This window comes from Chiloscyllium plagiosum, unplaced genomic scaffold, assembly GCF_037043375.1.
Source record: "Chiloscyllium plagiosum isolate Xiang-an unplaced genomic scaffold, Cpla_swu_hap1 HiC_scaffold_10, whole genome shotgun sequence".
NCBI lineage: Eukaryota > Metazoa > Chordata > Chondrichthyes > Orectolobiformes > Hemiscylliidae > Chiloscyllium > Chiloscyllium plagiosum.
In genome coordinates, this window is record NW_028270148.1 from 98,935,004 (window position 1) to 98,957,138 (window position 22,135).

The 22,135-nt window shown below is 40.4% G+C and overlaps 1 protein-coding gene across 5 annotated transcripts in view; it reads left to right on the forward strand.

The window, feature by feature from the left end:
• Positions 1-22,135, forward strand: part of LOC122553033 (pleckstrin homology domain-containing family G member 1-like) — a 222,404-nt gene that overhangs the window by 153,088 nt on the left and 47,181 nt on the right. For all 5 annotated transcript variants that reach the window (XM_043696473.2, XM_087991576.1, XM_087991577.1 and 2 more), the window contains one exon: positions 16,601-16,701. In XM_043696473.2, coding sequence (XP_043552408.2) covers positions 16,601-16,701 — 101 coding nt within the window. The remainder of the gene's footprint in view (positions 1-16,600; positions 16,702-22,135) is intronic.

A 22,135-nucleotide genomic window follows, 5' to 3' on the forward strand; every position in this document is an offset into this window, starting at 1 on the left:
ATTATTGGCTACCAATTACCCTATTGTGGTGTAATATTACTAGTTTGACTGCCTTGGTACAATGGTGCTTTGTAAAAATAAGTCTTTAATTCAATGCACAAGATTTTGTTATTTTACTTTTGACTTGATCACAGATCAAATTCATGAGAATTTATTTAAGCCGAAGCAACATGTGTCCACAATATGCTGAAATGTTCCTTTGTACATAAGCTTTTTAAAGCATAGTGTCCTCAATTATTTCATTAAACATACTTTCTAATTCAGATTCTTCTAATTCATGTTATGCCCTAAACTCTTTCTCTCTTATCCCCCCACCCCCACCTCTTGCCCCATAGCAATAGTGTTCTTTTTGAAATATCCAGCTAAACTTTTGGGTCACCTACTAGGCACTGTAACAATTCCATATGAAATGATTCAAACTTCCCTATCTCAATTCAGAAGACATCTGTGCAAGTTTCCGATTTCATTATGGAAGTGAGGAGTGCTCATCCACAAATAAATCCATGCCCCATGCCAAAACTGAATACATATTAAGTATCTTGATTGTTTCTACATGTGCAAGTCTTAAGTTGGAGAGTTTTTTTGGCACACTTTTTAATGAGGATAAAACTATTATGGTGAGTCTTGTAATTGTGCCTACTTTTTACTTGTTCATTTTGTTATGATTTTGTTTCTATGAGCTGGATTTTACTCCCTTGCCAACTGATTTGAAAGTGGGGTCGTTCATAAAATCTAGCACATGTCCTTGCTGTTTGCCAATCATTATGAAATTTTACCAGAGTCGGTAGGAGGAGTAGTTGGAGGTATTAGCCTACCCACCCCTGGGCTAATTTGAGGCCCTGAAGTATCCAATTAAAGGCTGTTTTCTTCATGTCTAGTGGTAAGCCAGCATATTTAACTGTATAGACCTAGTGTCTGGCAAGGAGTGTATAGATTTTGCAGGGACTCTAGCTCAGAGACACTCTGATCCTTCTCTCTTTTATCCTCCCCTCCCTCTATTCATGCCAACCTCTGCAACCTACCTGTGCTGACCCCCTGGCAAAATGAACCCCACTTAAACTTGGTGTCGAAATCCATTTGAAAACCTCTGCTGCAGGAAATTGTAATCCTACCATTTGCCCAGTGCTCCTTCCTGACACAACTGGGATTACAGTTGGTAGCCATTCAATTAAGCGCACAATGTCCCATGAAATCCAATCCCACCCCACCCCCAAGCGTTCTCTTTTTTTTAAAAATTTTCTGCTGTTGTCCACTACTTGATCTGTCTTCAGACACCTCTCACCACTTTTTGTTCCTCACACCCAACAAGCCAAAGGATGATTGTAGTTAGTACGATCAATGGAGAAGTAGTTGAAAAGAAGGGAACATTATGTTAGATGATTTGCTGGTTGTACAGTCTACAAATCCTTTTTAAATAGTCTGAGAACATTGGCATTGTTTTGCACAGATTCCCTGTGGTGCCACCAATTAGCAGAAGTAACATGGGCAACTGTTTGGATAAAGTTTTATTAGGGGTCAGTGCAACAGGTGGTGACCTTTCCAAGAGCCCTTCACTAGGCGAGAAGTCTCCTTTCATCTGGCTCTTTTAACGGCTGGGATAGAGCACAGGACAATGGGCAGATTGACCTTCCATTCTGTTCAAACCATTAGCCTTTCTGGACAATGGAAGCATTCTTGACAATTCAGTTATTTTTAGTTGTGTACTGTTTAGCATCTTGCTGTATCAGGGAAATTTTCTGGGGGATTAGCTTGATTTGATTTGTCAAATTCAAGTCTACAAACAGAATATCAAAATTTTACAGCGCAGAAGTAAATACAGGTAGTTCTGGGATAATACATGTTTCGCAGCGTGATTTGGCAATAATGTTGCTGAAGACATAGGACGGTATTTTGGAGTACATTTACCTCTTGGCAACAGTGTGATTCCACGGAAGTCCGTTTGCGTGCTTCGTTCTGTGTATGTGCTGAAATCTCCACGGCTTTTTGTGTATGCACCAATGTTCTTACATGCATCCCTGTTCGTGCGTGTGTGGCGACTGTGTCGGTTTTCATGCAGTTCTGTGTATGCACCGATGCCCGCACCATAGTCTCTCCTCTTGCGCGTACACTGTCAGCTGCCGATAGAGCAGTTTTCTGAGGAACTGGCCAGAGAGCAGCTTTCCTATGTTTTTAAATATACTGCTTTAAGTTTTTTACTTTTTTTTCTTTTCATTGATAAATGATTTCAACCTTGATGCAGGCTGTACTATACTTTGCAGTATACTTCTGGGGGATTTTGTGTGTGATCAGGAGTGATTTTGTTTTGCTGTTCTGCCCCAAGCCCCACTTTTCCCATAGACCCCACTGTTTCTACTAAGCGAGGTTTCACTGAAATGCAACTGCTGTGTTGTAGGAGAATTACCTGTAATCATTTAATCCGGCTTTCTGAAAGAGCTCTTCCACTTCCTGGCAATTGGTAGCTTTTTGGATGTTGGCCTTGCTACCGTTCTTTCTACCGGCCTCTGAGGCAGAAGGCTCGGGTTCAAGTCTCATATTGGAGATATGAGCACCCATTTAGGCTGATGCTATAGTATGCTATCTTTTACATGTGATAGTACATGTAGGACCTTTTGTTTAATGAGATTCCATGATACTGTCAAACACCAGAAAATTCTCCCCAAAGTCATGCCAACATTTATCCCTTTATTAATGTTGGTAAGTGAAATCACTGGGTCATTAATCCCTCATTTTAAAAAAAAAGAACAATTGTGATAATGTATACAGGACTGGCTGCTGTTTTCTCTACCCTACAACAGTCTCTAGACTTTAAATTGGGTGAAGAGTACTTTGGGATGACCTGATGTTGTGAAAGGTGCTGGTTTTTCTTTGTTTCTAAAAAAAATATAAATGGATTCTGTTCACTCCACAGTATTGATTTGAGTTTCGAATTCTTAACTGCTCCCTTTTTTGTTTGGTGCATTTTCTAATGCCTTCCCTCCACTCCACTTTTGCATCTTAAATTTCTATAACAAACTGCACTTCCACTCCAATTTCTGAAATAATTCTAATTCATCTACTTTGACTCTTCTATCATCCTCTCTATAAGGGGGTGTCGAGAATTACAGGTGATACTGCAACTGAGGCCTCGCCAATATTTTTCCTTGCTTTTTATATTTGCCTCCGTGTATAAAACTAAAGTGTCTGCTGTGGCTTAGTCATTGCTCTCAACTGAGTTAGATGGTCATAGATTTGAGTCCTAGAAGCTGGAGTTTATATTCCAGGCTGGTACTGTTGCAAGTGTCCTCTTTATTAATGAAGCAATTCAGGCCCTCCCTCCCCTGACCTGCTTTGGTAGAGTACAGGATCCCAGCATTCCAGTCAAAGAAGACCAGGAGTTCTCCCGGTATCTTGGTCAGTATTTATTCCTCTCAACAAAATCTGATCCTTGCTGTTTGTGGGACCTTACTGTGTGCAAATTGAAAGCCATGCTTTCTAAATTACATCAGTAACCACACTTTTCAAGTACTTTTTATTCATTTATGAATTATTTTGGGACATTGAGTTGGTGAAAAGTACAATATAAATATAAATTTACTTCATTTCTTGTTGCTCTAAAGCATGCCAGGAGGTGTATTCCCTATTTGTCTGAAGCATCTCTGTTTGCAGGTGAGTGGAGCCTATAACAACCACTGTCAGTGATATCTAATACAGACTGTAAGGGTGGATTATCTTTTTTAAAATTCAATGTAAGGTGAAGGTTAAGTATCGTCTGCTTGGATCAATGAAGAAACTTGAGCAGAGAGGCAAACAGATCTCAAGCATGCACTTGTGCCATCAGTCTGTTTTGAGCTATAGATGATGTTGTGGTGGTTCCCTTATCAACGGCTTACAGTTGCTGGAGCTTGTTTATGTACTGTGTGTTCTACAGATATCAAAGTTAAAATGCACTGTTTACTTGGTAAAATTGCAAGCTTTCTCTAAATGAGATAACAAGAGTCCAGAGACCGTTTAAGCCTGTTAGGGTGAAAGGCAAGGCTGGTAGGTGTAGAGAAAGCTGGATGATTAGAGAAAATGAAGTTTTGGTTAAGAAAAAGAAAGAAGCATATATCCGGTATAGACAGGAGCGATCAGATGAATCCTTTAGAGTATAAAGGCATTCATAGAGTCCTAGATGTACAGCATGGAAACAGACCCTTCGGTCCAACCCGTCCATGCCGACTAGATATCCCGACCCAATCTAGTCCCACCTGCCAGCACCCGGCCCATATCCCTCCAAATCCTTCCTATTCATATACCCATCCAAATGCCTCTTAAATGTTGCAATTGTACCAGCATCCACCACATCCTCTGGCAGCTCATTCCATACACGTACCACCCTCTGCATGAAAAAGTTGCCCATTAGGTCTCTTTTATATCTTTCCCCTCTCAACCTAAACCTATGCCCTTTAGTTCTGGACTCCCTGACCCCAGGGAAAAGACTTTGCCTATTTATCCTCTCCATGCCCCTCATAATTTTGTAAACCTCTAAGGTCACCCCTCAGCCTCCGACGCTCCAGGGAAAACAGCCCCAGCCTGTTCAGCCTCTCCCTGTAACTCAGATCCTCCAACCCTGGCAACATCCTTGTAAATCTTTTCTGAACCCTTTCAAGTTTCACAACATCTTTCCGATAGGAAGGAGACCAGAATTGCACACAATATTCCAACAGTGGCCTAACCAATGTCCTGTACAACTGCAACATGACCTCCCAACTCCTGTACTCAATACTCTGACCAATAAATGAAAGCATACCAAACGCCGCCTTCACTATCCTATCTACCTGAGACTCCACTTTCAACGAGCTATGAACCTGTACTCCAAGATCTTTGTTCAGCAACACTCCCTAGGATCTTACCATTAAGTGTATAAGTCCTGCTAAGATTTGCTTTCCCAAAATGCAGCACCTCGCATTTATCTGAATTAAACTCTATCTGCCACTTCTCAGCCCATTGGCCCATCTGATCAAGATCCTGTTGTAATCTGAGGTAACCCTCTTCGCTGTCCACTACACCTCCAATTTTGGTGTCATCTGCAAACTTACTAACTATACCTCTTATGCTTGCATCCAAATCATTTATGTAAATGACAAAAATTAGAGGGCCCAGCACCGATCCTTGTGGCACTCCACTGGTCACAGGCCTCCAGTCTGAAAAACAATCCTCCACCACCACCCTCTGTCTTCTACCTTAGAGCCAGTTCTGTATCCAAATGGCTAGTTCTCCCTGTATTCCATGAGATCTAACCTTGCTAAATAGTCTCCCATGGGGAACCTTCATATACTTAAAATGGAAATCAGGAGGGCAAAAAGGGGACATGAGATTGTTTTGGCAAATAGAATTAAGGAGAATCCAAAGGGTTTTATAAATACATCAAGGACAAAAGGATAACTAGGGAGAGAATAGGGCCTAACAGAGATCAGCAAGGCAGCCTATGTGTGGAGCAGCAGGAGATGGAGGTGATACTAAATGAGTATTTTGCATCAGTGTTTACTGTGGAGAAGGACAAGGAAGATATAGAATGTGGGGAAATAGATGGTGACATCTTGAAAATGTCCATATTACAGAGGAGGTGGTGCTGGATGTCTTGAAACAGTTAAAGGTGGATAAATCCCCAGGATCTGATCAGGTGTGCCCTAGAACTCTGTGGGAAGCTAGGAAAGTGATTGCTGTGCCCCTTGCTGAGATAGTTGTATCACTAGTAGTCACAGGTGAAGTGCCAGAAGACTGGAGGTTGGCCATTATTTAAGAAAGGTGTTAAGGAAGAGCCAGGGAACTATAGACTGTGAGCCTGACCTCAGTGGTGGGCACGCTGTTGGAGGGAATCCTGAGGGACCGATTTACATGTATTTGGATAGTCAACATGGCTTTGTGCATGGTAAATCATGTCTCATTTATTTGATTGAGTTTTTTGAAGATATAACAAAGAGGTTTGATGAGAGCAGAGCAGTGTATGTGATCTATATGGCCTTCAGTAAGGTATTCGACAAGGTTCCTCATGGGAGACTGGTTAGTAAGGGTAGATCTCCTGGAATACAGGGAGAGCTAGCCATTTGGATATAGAGCTGGCTAGATAGTAGAAGACAGAGGTGGTGGTGGAGGGTTCTTTTCAGACTGGAGGTCTGTGACCAGTGATGTGCCACAAGGATTAGTGCTGAGGGTCCACTACTTTTCGTCATTCATATAAATGATTTTGATGTGAACTTAGGGGGTATAGTTAGTAAGTTTGCAGATGACACCAAAATTGGAGGTGTAGTGGATAACGGAAAAGATTACCTCAGATTACAACAGGATCTTGATCAGATGGGCTAGTGGGCTGAGGAGTGGCTGATGGAGTTTAATGTAGATAAATGTGAGGTGCTGCATTTTGGAAAAGCAAATCAGAGCAGGACTTATATACCTTAATGGTAAGGTCCTGGGATGTGTTGCTGAATAAAGAGACCTTGGAGTGCAGGTTCATAGCTCCTTGAAGGTAGGATTGCAGGTAGAAAGGGTAGTGAAGAAGATGTTTGGTATGCTTTCCTTTATTGGCCGGAGCATTGAGTATAGGAGTTGGGAAGTCATGTTGTGGCTGGGCAGGACATTGGTTCGGCCACTTTTGGAATATTGCATGCAATTCTGGTCGTCTTCCTATTGGAAGGATACTGTGAAACTTGAAAGGGTTCAGAAAATCTTTACAAGCATGTTGCCAGGGTTGGAGGATTTGAGCTATAGGGAGAGGCTGAATAGGCTGGGGCAATTTCCCTGGAGCATCAGAGGCTGAGGGGTGACCTTATAGAGGTTTATAAAATCATGAGGGGCACAGATAGGATAAATAGACAAGGTCTTTTCCTGGGGTGGGGGAGTCCAGAACTAGAGGTTTAGGGTGAGGGGGGAAAAGATATAAAAGGGACTTAATGGGCACTTTTTCACACAGGATGGTGCATGTATAGAATGAGCTGCCAGAGGAAGTGGTGGAGACTGGTACAATTACAACACTTTAAAAGGCATCTGAATGGGTATATGAATAGGAAGGGTTTAAGAGGGATATAGGCCAAGTGCTGGCAAGTGGGACTAAGTTAGATTAGGATATCTGGACGGCATGGACGAGTTGGACCAAAGGGTCTGTTTCTGAGCTGTACGTCTCTGACTCTAAACATAGAACATAGAACATTGCAGCGCAGTACAGGCACTTCGGCCCTCGATGTTGTGCCGACCTGTCATACCAATCTGAAGCCCATCTAACCTACATTATTCCATATACGTCCATATGTTTATCTAATGACAACTTAAGTGTACTTAAAGTTGGCGAATCTACTACCGTTGCAGGCAAAGCATTCCATACCCTTACTGCTCTGAGTAAAGAAACTACCTCTGACATCTGTCCTATATCTATCACCCCTCAATTTAAAGAGATATGAAGTGGTTGGAAAGGAATTTCCTACACTATCATTTTGTAATATTTTCCTCCCACCTTTTTCCTTTTTGCCACTGTCTGGGAAATTACAACACTGGGGCCAGAGAATCGATTGGCTATGATGATTTGGTCATTGTGATGTAGGGCAGGCTAAGTGTGCCTGAATGGACTTTTTCTGCCCTTCATTTATAATGTATCTGTCACTCATTTCAATATACTGAATCAATAACAACAAATGCTGTCTCTTGTTTTGACTGCTTTGGTACTGCTTACTACATGGGAGATCAATGTATTGAAGTATCAAGGCTATCACATCAGTGGATTGATGTTTTAAATGCACCATATTTAGTACAATGCCACTCTTGCTTGTTCAAGGCCAAGATGTCATTTGGGGCTTACTTGGGGAATACTTTGTTTTTCCTCTGCTCTGTGTAAGAAGGCAGGGAATCATGTCCCACTGAAAGATTTAAACATAAGTCAAGCTGATAGGCCAGTCCAATAAAAGTAAAATAGATCCTGGAAATAAGGGGTTATGGAGGAGGGTGGGGCTGGAAATCAATGTTGGAAAATCTCAGCCACTGACTGCATTGTGGAGAAGAAAAGTGCAATATTTCAAGTGCAATTGTCTGTTAGGAACTGAAGAGAGGTAGAAAGCTATGAAAAAATATTATTTTTTGTTAATTGTTTCTATCTCCAGATCTGGGCTTTTCTGATACTCCTGTGTAATAGAGGGAGTGCTGTGCTGTTGAAGCTACAGCCTGTCTGATGATACGAAGCAGACAGGACCTGTTTTTACTTCGAGGAATGGTGAAGGCTCCCATATTGGTATTTGTGTGTAAGAACAGTTATTCCTGATATCCTGGCCAACATCATCACATTGGTGGAACCTTGAGGACAAATTTGCTGCTGCTGCTTCCTACATTCAAATAGTGACTCAGTATCAGTGCTTTAGCTGGTGTCTAGGGGTGTCCTGGGATTGAGACCTCCTCCATCAATGCAAGTTAGCTTGTTCATTTCTTGAAGCTTTGCATGTCGGAAGAAAATTTTTTTTATTTTTTTTTGCCCAATTAAGCGATGCAGGTGAGCTCCCAAGAGAGTTAGCCACAGCACTTTGATTGGAATCAGGGCTTTGTTCCATCAAAGTAAGAGATGGTTAAAGTGTTGCCCATGGACACCATTTCTTCATTGTTTTCATTAATATGATCTTTAGGTTCTCTTGAGCTTTGACTTTAGATATTAGCTGATACTGCTGTTCATTTATTGTTAATTCACTAGCTCTAGAGCTTGGTTAATGTTTGTATTGCATTGTGATAAAAGTTGAAATAGAAGGAGTTGCATGGATTACCTATTGCTGTTATTTTCACAAAGATCTATACAATTAATTTCATTGGATTGACAACGTTGTGCTTGCACCTATTGTCATGACTGTTTTGATACACTTTTTTTTAATAGAAGTTCATTCATGTGGCATGGGTGCTGCTGACTGGGCCAGCATTTATTGCCTATCTTCAGTTTCCTTTGGAGATACTGGTGAGCTGCCTTTTTGCACCACTGCAGTCTGTTTGGTGTCATTATATCTAATGTTACGAGAACAAAGTTTTAGAAATTTGACTAAGCAACAGAGGAGGAACTGTGACAGTGTTTCCATGCATTTGCTGTCCTTGTTTAAAAGATACTACTGAAGGAACATTGAGTTCCTGCAATACATTTTGTAGATGTTATGCACTGCTACCACTCTGCATTGGTGGAGAGTGTGAATGTTGGTGGTTGAGGCTTTTTAATCAAATGGGCCTTTTTAGTCCTGGGTGGTGTGGAGCTGCTTGAATGTGGAGCTGCACTCATCCAAGCAAGTGGGCTTTATTCCGTCATACACAGGATTTATGCTTTGTATGTGGTAGACTTGTTTAGGGGAGAACTTGCTGCATGACTCCTTGCCTCTAATCAGCTGATGTAATCACTGTATTTTTAATGGCTAGTTGAGATCTGTTTCTGGGCTTCCTGATATGTGGATGATTCCACAGATTGAGTCAGCTGTCACACAGTAGACCTGCATTTGACTCTGGCCTCCAAATCTAAAGATTTGTTTCCAGCCCAACGGTCTTCTGCATTACTGACTGCATTCTACAATTGCAGGTGTTATCTTTTAGTTTTAGACTAAAGGTCAAGGATTCATCTTTTCTTGCAGGTATAGGTTAAAAGATCCCTTTAGTAATGTTTGGAGAAGGAATGACTGTTCTTCCTGGTTAGTTGTACATCATTGAACCTCGTTCTTCCGGTGTTTGGTATTAAAACAGAGAAATCTACCTATTCTGCACCCCAACAGTAAAATGGATGTGTCACTTAGTTTATCGAAGGAGAGTGTAATCAATCGACCAATGAAGTTGACCTACACAGTGGTGAGGATAGAGTCCTGCTGGACAGTGTAGACCTGCTTTGAATTTCAACTTGTTACCAGGAATACGTCCAGGCTTTTTAGAACGCTGAAATCGTTTGCTTGATCTTTTGTGCTTTATAAAAGCACATGGGAGAATAGTTCACAGGAAGATGATTTGCATTTATATAATGCCCTCAATAGGGCTGAGTGCAGAAACACCATCAGTCACCATTTGGTGCCAAATCGCAGGAGAAGTTAGAACACATGACTTAAGAAATTGGTCAAAGACAAAAGTCTTGTAATTTTTTTTTAGATTAGATTAGATTACATTACATTACAGTGTGGAAACAGGCCCTTCGGCCCAACAAGTCCACACCGACCCGCCGAAGCGCAACCCACCCATACCCCTTACCTAACACTACGGGCAATTTAGCATGGCCAATTCACTTGACCTGTACATCTTTGGACTGTGGGAGGAAACCGGAGCACCCGGAGGAAACCCACGCCGACACGGGGAGAAGTCTTGTAGAACATTTTTTTAAAAAAGGGACCTGGAGAGGTTTAGGGTGCACATTCTTAAGTTCACATCCTAAACAACTGAAAGTAGATGAATGCCAAATCTAAACTTAGAGGGAAAGTTCTGGGTTTGGAGGAGAATAGTGGTATGAAAAAATTCGTAAATGAGGCTAATAATTTTGAAATGTTCCTTGATCAGGTGCCAGTATAGAAGGTTTGTGAGCATAATTGATGGGAGAATGTATCTTGGTGCAAGTTCAGATATAGGCAAAAAAGACATTCCAATATTACAAGATAATTATCCATACACATGATTTCCAGACAAGAAGCCAATTATGTGAACGTCAATTGGAAGATTTGACTGGTATACGCCTTTTGCTTTGACAGCATCAGAAGATTGCATTCAATGCTTTCATTACATAGTCCCTGATATCATAACCCCCTTTTAATTATGTGGATTTTACAAGAAGCTTGTAAAATCCACATAATGTGGACCATTTAATGAGAGGCTGTCCAGATGTTACAGTTTTGGCATGAAGGTCTGAAATGCAGTAAAGGCTCATAAGTACCAGATGCTGTTTGCTGTTCAGATTTGTCAGGTGAACCCCCCCCCCACCCCCCCAACACGTTTGGAATTTTCCCCAATGTCCTATCCAATATTGTTCGTACCTAAAGACTGCTGCTAAGAAAAGAGATACAGTTGAAGCTTTTAGTTTTGCTTACATTAAGATAATTTGAAGAATGCCAAATATTTAAAGCAAGCAACAAATTGTAATGCATAAATGAGGGTGCTGAGTTGTCGGCCAAGTGCCGTCGCATTAGGGAGAGGAAATTCCACTTTTGTCTTTGGTGCCCAGCGACTTTCCAAATTGCAAGTTTTGGGAGAATAGCTCTGGACCTCTGAGGGGACTGATGTGTCACCTATGTCACTAAATAATTCGCTTATGTAACTTGCACCTAATTATTAATGGGGGCAGGAATGTACTGTTTTGTTAAGGTGCTGTTTTCTTTAAGTCTCTTAAATGGATATTCCTCTACCACTCTAAGCAAAAATAGTCAGTTGCATCTAGTTGAGGAAAGAGGGATAGTGGCAGCTTCCATCCACAAACTGTCATTTTTGTTCTGCATTTTCTTCTTTGCATTGGTCCAGATGAGTAGACAATCTGTTCCTGCATCTATACAAATGCTGCTCTGTCCATTGGATTTTTTTGTCAGAAGACTCACCGTTTAATAAACCCAGACTTCAAGACCTTTTCATAAAGATCTTATGTAAATGCTATTGGATAAGTGTAAGGCAGTGAATGTTCTGGGCGAAACAGGACAATAAAAAGAAGTACTATACGAAGTGCTGGAAATGATCAGTCGACTTCCGCATCTATGGAGAGAGCATAAGGTTAACATTTCCAGTCAATGACCTTCCATCGACTGGGAAAAGTTAAAAATGTAACAACAAATTTTAAGCAAGTACAAAAGAGAGGTGGAAGTGATGGGGAAGATGAGAAAGGAAACTCTGCTTGGGTTCAAGCCAGGAGAAATTAAATTACAAAAGATGCCAATGGAAAACAAAAGGTTGCAGTGATGGAGTAAATAAAAACAAAAGGTGTCTGCTAGAAGTGCTCATGGTTAAATAGAATCCTCACAGACGGCAGGCTTTCAAACCAGGGCGAAATCATGAAACAAGCTGAATGAATGATTAGAATAGTCAGGTGCCAATTAAGCCATCTTGAATTAGAAGCGTCTCAATGGTTTAGATAAGTCCCATCAGAAAGGGAAACTCAAAACCCCAATGATCAAAACAATACTTCCTACTGATGGATCAATGATGGCCAAGGTATAATTCTGATGAATGCAAGACCTTCTACATGTTGGATGCTATTTGCATGAATCGGAAGAAATTCTGAGTTCCAGGAAAAAATGTAAATATCAAGTTTAGTTTGAGTTATTAGAAAGTGAATTGAATTGAATTTACTGTCACATGTACAAGGCACAGTGAAAAGCTTTGTCTTGCAAACATTACAGGCAGATTGCATAGTGAAGTAGCATCGATAAGTAAATAATAGGTAAACAGTGACAAAAACACAAGTACAGGCGAATGTTAAGAGTTTGAGTCCATTCCATATTCTAACAACAATAGGGTAGAAACTGTTTCAAGACCGGCTGGTGGGTGTGTTCAGGCTTCTGTACCTTCTTCCCTGATGGTCGAGATTGTAGAAAGTGAATAGACAGTTGAATAATTACCAGACCAGCAGAAATAAACTTCCGTTTCTATAAAGTTTTTCATAATATCAAGGCACTTGGATACAGTACAGCCAATCAATACTTTTTTGAAGTCTGGTCTCTGGCATTTAGGAAATGTAGCAGCCAAATTACACAAAACAAGGTTCTATAAACAGGAAGGCAGTGATAGGCCAGATGTTATCCCAGAAACCCTTTTCTTTTGGAATACTGCTATGGTATTGTTCATTTCTAATGGAGCCCAATGGTATTCTGGTTTAATACCTCATCTGATCATCGTGTTGACATGGAGTGGAGTAGACTCAGTCCTCTGACTCAAATGTGGACTTTAGTACTGCCAATATCATGGATCATCCTCTACCTGCATGGGGAATTGGTCAAAGGAAGCAAACTGGAGCAGAGAGTAGCTTTGCTCTTCATCCCTCTGCAATTGAATTTTCTCACTGGGAGAAGTTGTGTATTGAGGTTGTAGGGGTAATTGAGGACCTTGAACACTTACCTGTCTGAATAGAGCATGACATTTGATGCACTGTGCCAATGGATCCCAAAAGGAAAATCTCCAATTGAGTCTGTCCAAAAGCAATGTTGTCATTCAACTACAGGTGGATCATTGTATTATATGTTAATTTCTGATTTAGAATGCAGCTGTTTCCAGTTTAGTAGGCCTTGGTAATTCTGTAGAGAAAGGAGTGGGAACATGTAGAAAGGGTATATAGACATTGAGTTGACCTTTTGATTTTGGATGTTTGAGACCTGAGGAAAACTAACAGCTCTGACCCTTTCCTTTTAAAGGTGTCACATGATAGGAACCTTTTTTGAGATCTATAAATCTACCAGTAAGTAGAAAATAAAAGTTTGTTTCAGTATTATTATGCTAAGGCAATTTCTCAGAACAAAACTACAAGATTGGAAACTAGAAAATGTTTAGAATTTTGGTTAGACCATGTTTAGAGTCCTTGCACAATTCTGATCTTCATTTTAAAGAAAAAAAAGGAAATACCAGAGAATTTGGAAGAACATATTTGCAAAAACTATACCACAACCAACAGATAACCATCTTGACAGATTAAATAGGTTAGTGCTGCCTCTGAAGGAAACAAAAGGCTAAGGGTTGACTTGATAAAGGTTTTGAAAAGTTATGAAGTAGTTTGTTAGTTGATACTGAGCATAAATATTGTTACAGTTCACTGGAGTAGTGCACTTGAAAACTAGCCCTGCTATTCCTGGACTTGAAATAAAAGTTCAGGATTTTATAAAGCATCCAAAATTCTCCAATATACCTGAATTTCAGATCCAGATTAATTAAGAAGTGCACAGCAAATTCTGCACTGAAGAATCACTATTTTTTGCAAGTAGTTAGACTCTAGCTGCAGCTAAGGATTTATAAACCATTGGCACATAACGCTACTAATTTAAAAACTCTTCCTTACTTGCAGACAAACAAATAGATTAAAAATAGGTTAGGACAGAGGGCAAAATTGGGATGTCAATTCAGTAGGAGAAAGTGAGGACTGCAGATACAGGAGATCAGAGTTGTGTATGTGCTGGACCACACATCTGATACCAAAGTCAATTCAGTAGTCTTTGTTACTAGGTTATGTTGTCGAGATGATTCTTATTCTACTGCTGTGCAGCACTTCAGTCACTTTCTCTGGATACTTCTGCTATTTGGTATAGGGTAAATGTATCAATGTCTCTGATTTATCAGTTTAAAGTCATAGCTACAACTGTCACAGGAAAGAAACTGTTTTCTTTTGGGTTTAGTGAGTTTTGTCTGCAGACAGTGTGCCCTCCTGAGCTGGTGAAGAATTGAACTCCCCTCATTCTTTCTGTAAATTGTTCCCAGCTACCTGGATTACACTTCTTCCCATCCTACCTCCTGCAAAAATGCTATCCCACATTCCCAATTACTCCGCCTCAGCAGTATCTGCTCCCAGGAGGACCAGTTCCACCATAGAACATACCACATGGCCTCCTTCTTTAAAGACCACAATTTCCCTTCCCACGTGGTTGAAGATGTCCTCTTATGGATCTCATCCACATCCCGCACCTCTGCCCTCAAACTCCACCCCTCCAACTGTAACAAGGACAGAACTCCCCTGGTCCCAACCTTCATGTAAACCGCATCGTCCGCCGACATTTCTGCCACCTCCCAAATGGACCCCATCAGCAGGGATATGTTCTCCTCCCTACCACTTTCCGCAAAGACCGTTCCCTCCGTGACTACCTGGTCAGGTCCATGCCCCTCAACAACCCACCCTCCCCTCCTGGCACCTTCCCCTGCCACCGCAGGAATTGCAAAACCTGCACCCACACCTCCTTCCTCACCTCCATCCAAGGCCCTAGAGGAGCCTTCCACATCCATCAAAGTTTCACCTGCACATCCACCAATGTCATTTATTGTATCTGTTGCTCCTAACGTGGTCTCCTCTACACTGGGGAGACTGGACACTTTATCTCGCAGAGAGCTTTAGGGAGCATCTCCGGGACACCCGCACCAATCAACCCCACCATCTCATGGCCCAACATTTCAACTCCCCCTCCCACTCTGCCGAGGACATGCAGGTCCTGGGCCTCCTCCACCGCCACTCCCTCACTACCCGACTCTTCCGCCTACGAACACTTCAACTCCAGGTCTTCAATGTGGATTTCACCAGTTTCCTTATTTTATTTCCTCCCCCTTCCCTTCCCTATTGTACTCTTTGTTACCTTCTCCCCAGCCCCACTCCACTCCCATTTATCTCTCCAACCTGGAGGCTCCCTGCCTTCGATCCTGATGAAGGGCTTTTGCCTGAAACATCTATTTTCCTGCTCCTCGGATGCTGCCTGACCGGCTGTGCTTTTCCAGCACCACTCTAATCTAGACCCAACTCAAAGCTGCTCAGTTACCTGAGAACCAAACAAACAAAAGGTCTGCCATTGATAATAGGTCCTTAGTCTATGATCAATCAAATTGTTACTGGCAAAAGGTGCATATTACACTCCTTTTGTCTCCAAATTGTTTACAACTCCAATTGTAGTTATTACTTATTCAAACTGTTGTTTACATGCTGCTTGCCATGGGTGTCAGGTTACTTCCTTTTCAAAACGACATCCACCCTTTTAAGCTGGTCTTTCTCATTTTAAGTCTACCATGTTTTTAAAGCTAGTCATAAATATGAAGGTTAGTTAGCCAGTGCATCAATAAAGGATTCAGGAAAAATCTGATTTGCTAAAGGATGGTGAGATTGTGAAGTTTGCTACCACATTGACTGACTAGTTGGAATGAGTAGCAAAGATGTGCTTCAGGGAAAGTTAGGTAAGTATGAGAGAGCAGACAATAGAAGCGTATGGCAATTGGGTTAATGGAGTAGAACAGGAGGTAACTTGTGGGAAGCACAGGCACTGACATAGACTAATTATGCCAATTGGCCTGTGCCAGTATAAAATGCAATGCAAATTCGGTTCTTAATATTAGGAAGTACCACACCACAAAGCAATGCTTCTAAATTGGCATCAACATGGGAAAAGAAATGAATGTTTTGGTTGTTTGGTAGTGCAGACTTTTTACTGAAGGAAGCTTTTTATTTTGCATTTCAAAAATGTATGGATGCAAGAAAAACAAATTTCAAAGGGAGAAACCATTTTGTTCTGCATGAGAAGAGGGTGCTGATTGGTTGTGTGGCAATTTCAACACAACTGATGAGTTAATACGGGGAATGAAACAGGAAGCAATTGTCATAGAGTCATAGAGCTGTACGGCACAGAAACAGACCCTGTCTCCAAAACGTTTCATTCAATTAAAAAATGCAACACTCAAATGTGCTTTTTTTTTCTGCAGCAGATTAGTTCCTGTGTATGAAATATGTGCAGCTTTTTGCTAGCGTAAGTGAGCCACATTGTGAGCCCAATTGATCCCCTAGTGACTGATTTAAAAGTAATTTTTTGTGCACTCTGGTATGAATTAAGGAATTTTTTTCGTTGATGAACTGAGAAAAAGAGTTGAAAGAATGCGAGTGCGTTTGAACTAGATGACATCACCTATGTCTTGCAACTAGACTATAAACTTGATTCTCTTGTGCTCTTAGGACTATCTTGACTGCATCACTGACCAATCACAGCTCCCACTGGGGACAGAAGAACGCTTGGCTCTGTTTGGAAACATCAGAGATATCTATCGATTTAATAGGTGAGTAAATCCTGATCTAGTGAACTCAAAAAGGCCTCAGATTGTAAATGCAAGTTAGAGTTCAAAAGTACAGATAACTAGTTGACTCTAATTCAGCTTTCCCTGTTCCAAATTGAATTTTTTTAAGGTATTGTCATTAAGTTGTTTGTGGGAATATTTCTTGTATAGTCCTGACTTAATTGCTGCAACATTGATCATGCGGTAAATTGCTAATGCCTGAAGATCTAAAATTCCCCCCTACTTACTTACCCACCCACCCACCTACCCATGTTCCTCAACCTACTACTTCGATCAAGTTTCTGACCATCTGTCTTAATTGCCTTATGGATCTCTGTGTACTTGATCAAAAATCCTCTGTAGAACTGCGAGATGCTGTATTATTGTCTTGTTGCATAACCTAAATTTGTTGTATTCACTGAGCAATAAGCAGCAGGAAGGTAAACAAAATTGGGGGTGGTACAGTGGTTTGCACTGCTGCCTAACAACTCTGGGGACTGTTTGTCTGTGTGGAATTTGCACATTCTCCCCATGTCTGTGTGGATTCCTGCCAGGTGCCCTGGTTTCATCCCACAGTCCAAAGATGTGCATGTTAGGTGGATTGGCCAAGTTAAATTGCATCTACTGTCTAGGGATATATAGGTTGGGTGGATTAGCCCATGGTAAAATGCAGGGAGTGGGTCTGGCTAGGATGCCCTTCAGAGGGTTAGTGCAGACTTGATGGCCCAAATTGTATCTATCTGCACTAATTGGATTCTATGATTCTAATAACAAAAATGGATGATTTAAGAAGGCATTCAAGGCTGAGAGGGGAGGTGTTAAGATGGTAGTCTAATCACAGAATTTGACAGTAAAGAGGAATGTCTTTGCCCTGTCCAGTTGCTGGGTCTCCGAAAAGTGTTCACTTAATCACAATCTCCACACCACATTTTCTTAATTTTCACATGTTTATTTATTTCTCTGCTTCCACTGCCCTGAGTGTTTCCTGCATGTAAACTTACATAGAGACCTTTTCAGCCCATTTCTGCCCGTGCTAATGTCTTAAAACAGCTAACCAGTTAGTTCCACTTGTTATATCTCTCTCATTCTGTAACTTTTTTTCTCAAGCCTATATCCATTTTGTATAAATTTCTATTGAATATTCTATTCCTTCCAGTACTGCTTTTTCATTATAATTTGTGGAGAACTTGGATTTGTCTTTTTTTTTCCACAACTCCAGGCGTTCCAAAGCACCTTGCAGCCTGTAAGGCACTATTTGTAGTTGTCGTCTCTCTCTTGTAAAGTAGGAAATTTGGAACCTCATTTTGCTGTGAAGCTGTCCCAGATAAAGCGATGGTAGTGTAATCTGCTTATGTTGGTTGAGGAGTAAATATTGGTTAGGATAATTTTTTTTGTCCACTTTTATCAGGGCAGGTGGGCCTTTGCCTATGGTCACATCCTGAAGGGCAGTGCAGCAAGATGTCAGCCTAAATGATGGGCTGATGGCACTAAAATGAAGCTGATCGTTTAAACGTGAAGTATTTGGTGTTCTTGAACATGTCATGTCAAGCAGATAGGGAATAACATAAAAGCATTAACTAAGAGTAAACAGCACCTGATGCTGCCCACCAAAACTCATGTGTTATTAGTAGGAATCTGAACTCAAGTTGGAAAACAAGGACACTTGCAGCTGTGTTATTACAATGGCTGCACACTGTTTGGTCTCTTTCATTGACTGTTTACTGTAACACTCCGAGCAGCTTTCATAAACCATAAAAGTTGTTTTAAAAGGTATATATAACAGTGATGAGACTTAGCCAGAATTTTTTTTGCCCAGACTAATTGGGATGGGGGTGTGGTTGGGGAAAGAAAACAACTTCTGAGAAGGGGTTTTGAGTACATACTGAGCTCCCTCTTGGGATAATATGATGTGACTCATGCTTTCCTCTTTTACTTGAAGCCACAGGTTCTGTGTATTTTTATTTCTAAATGACTTGGGAATGGAGAACTGTATAATTAAGTTTATTACAATTGTGTTAGGTGGCACAGCAAGTAATATGTATGTAAATAGGAAGATTCAAAAGAACGTTGATAATGGAACCCAATCTGTAGAAGCGTAATGTCATCTGCTTTGGGGATTTAAAAGGGGACCTGAGAAGGTTCAGGACTTTTGTTTTTTCAGAAATTTCTAACTGCAACCTTTTTTGAGAAACAGTTGTTTGATTTGCTAAGTCATGAAGTCTTACAGCACAGAAACAGACCCTTTGGTCCAACTTGTCCATTTCTAACCTGAACTATTCCCATTTGCTGCATTTAGTCCATATCCCTCTAAACCTTTTTCTTATTCATGTACCTCTACAAACTTTTACCTGCTGTAATTGTACCTGCCTCTACCACTTACTCTGCCAGTTTGTTCTACGTACAAACCACCCTCTGAAAAAGCTGCCTTTTTTTTTAAAAATCTTTCCCCTCTTACCTTAAGTCTATTGGACTCCTCTACCCTAGGGAAAAGGCCTTGGCTACTCCTCTTATCTATGCCTCTCATGACTTTATAAACCTATATAAGGTAAATAAAAATCCATTAATTCTGAAAATTAGGCTCCACACACTTTATAAAGAAAATCACCATATCTACAGAAGGTCTCCACTTGATAATTTAATTTCTTCAGACAGGTAGGGAAAAACCCACATGTCACTAGAGTCTTAGATGTACAGCACAAAAACACCCTTCAGTCCAACTTGTCCATACTGACCAGGTATCCTAAATTCATCCAGTCCCATTTACCAGTATTTGCCTATATCCTTCTAAACCCTTCCTATTCATGTATCCATCCAGATGCCTTTTTAAATGTTGTCATTGTACCAGCCTCCTCCACTTCCTCTGGCAGTTCATTCAAAATCCAAACTTAACACACATGATATTAAACATACTGGAATTACAGACCAGTTAGCCTGTCATCTGTGGTGGGGAAATTATTATTGGAAATTATTTTGATCACCTTAATTTCAGTTAATTAGGGAGAGTTGGCATGAATTTGTGAAGGGTAGGTCATGCCTGACAAACTGAATTTTTTTTGAAGAAGTGACAAAGGTTGTGGACAGAGGTGAGTCAATGGATGTCATTTATATAGAATTCAAGAAGGCTTTTGATAAAGCCCCACATGAGACTGTTAGCTAAAGTGGAAGTCCATGGAATTAAGGGCTCATTATTGACATGAATAGGAAATTTGTTTCCTGCCACCTAACCAGAGTTTGGGGAAAATTGGATAAATACGCTAGCTGGTAGGACGTGACTAGTGGTGTCCTGCAGGATGTGTTCAGGTCTCAATTAGTCACCATATTATTTAATGACTTGGATAATGGCATTTAAAAAAAATCAAATATCCAAATAGCTGACAATACAAAATTGGTCAGCATTGTAGACAGTATTGATGATAGCATAAAATTACAACTGGATATTGATAGATTAGGTGAATGGACAAAATGCCACATGGATTTTCACGTAAGCAAGTATGAGTTTGTTCATTTTCGACCAAAGAAGGATAGATCAGGGTTTTAAGAAGGCACCAAATTGAATACAGTGGATAGCCAATGAGATTTGTGGGGGTTCAGGTGCATAACTCTTCTTTATATTTTAAAAAAACCCACAAACCAGCATAAAGGATAATGGAATGCTGACCTTCATATCTAAAGGGCTGGAGTATAAAAATGCTGATGTTACGCTGCAATGATACAAAACCCTAGTTAGACCCAATGTAGAGTACTGTGAGCCGATCTTAGCACCACACCTTAGGAAGGATACTTTGACCTTGGTGGGGGGGGGGGGGGTTCAACACAGTTTTAAATAAAACCTGGACCAGGGGTTTTGAGAGATTAGACAAATTTAGGCCACCTTCTCCAGAATTTAGAAGGTTAAAGGGTGATTAAATAAAGATTTTCAGTATATAAACAGGGAAAAACAGGGTAGAAAGATAAATTGTTTCCATTGGTTGACACTTTAGACCAAACAGCATAGCCGAACAATAGGCTAGGCCATTCAAAAGAGATGTTAGAAAGCACTTCTACATGTAAAGAGTAGTGAAGGTTTTGGACTCTTCTCTCAAATGGCAGTCGTGCTAATTCAGTTGTTCAATTTTAAATCAAGGCACGCTTTTGTTTAGCAAGGATATTGAAGGATATGGGCCCAAGGCAGACAAGAGTTCAGCAATGGATCAGCCATCATCTTACTGAATGGCGGATAGCTTGAAGGGCTGAATGGCCTACTCCTGTTCCTATGTTCCTAAATCGCTCAATTGACATCATAAGATGCAAATGTATAGCTCAAAGGTTGATATTGCCTATATGACTGGAACGAGAACTGTTTGGATGGGCTTTATTTGAACCATTGTCCTAGTAACTTGTATAGCGTAGTTTAAAGACCTACCTACAAATTGGGCATGGGGTGGTGCACTTTGAGAGAAGTTTTAAAACAATCAAATACCTGAAAGTGCAGAAGTACAGAGAATGCAAAGGTAATCAAAATATAATAGGAATGGATAGAAAATATAAGTAGACTGAAGCAGGAGTTAGAACAAATGTAAGGAGTAATGATAATTGAAAGCTTAAGGCTCTTTATCTGCATGTGCACATTTCTAACCAGACAAATAAGTTTATGGCACAAATGGAAATAACTAAAAATCATGTGAAATCAAGTTGTGTGGAAATGAGGAATAGTAAGGGGAAGGGGTTGCAGGTATCCATAGGCCCCCTAAAGAGGTGCTTCTCGATTGTAGGACAAAGTGTAAGGGGGAAATAAGGTTGGTATTTAAAAGAGCACTATAACTGTCATTGGAATTTTTAATCTGCACATTTGATTGCACAAATGAGATGGGGAGGGGGAACATGGAAGTTGAATCTGTAGAGTACATCAGAAAGTATGCAACATACTGCTTTAACAAAGCAACTTGGAACAGCTATTTTAGACTAATATCACAGTTTGTAATGAGAATGGGATTAATAGTTCAGTATCCTCTAGGGGGCAGCAATTACAACATGGTAGAATTTTGAACTTCAAATTCCACTTGAGGGAGAGCAGCTCTGGTCATAAACAAGTGTTCTTAACTTAAATAGGGATATTTACAAACGTATAAAGGAAGTTGTCTAAAGTGAGTGGAAAATGCATTAAGGGGACAGTCAGTGGGTGAGCAATGGCAGAAAACTTGTGTATATACTTCATAATCAAAGAATCCCTATAGTGTAGAACCTGGCCATTTCACCCATTAAGTCCACACTGTTGCACCTAAAACAGTGTTTTAACTCTTAAAACTAGCAAAGAAACTGCGAATTGACTCTCAATAATAATAATAATAATAATAATAATAATTAACACAATTCGTACTATATCAACAAAATATACTATAAACTAACAATTTACACTATAAATCTAATTTAACTATCTTGTGCTTTAACTTACCTTTGG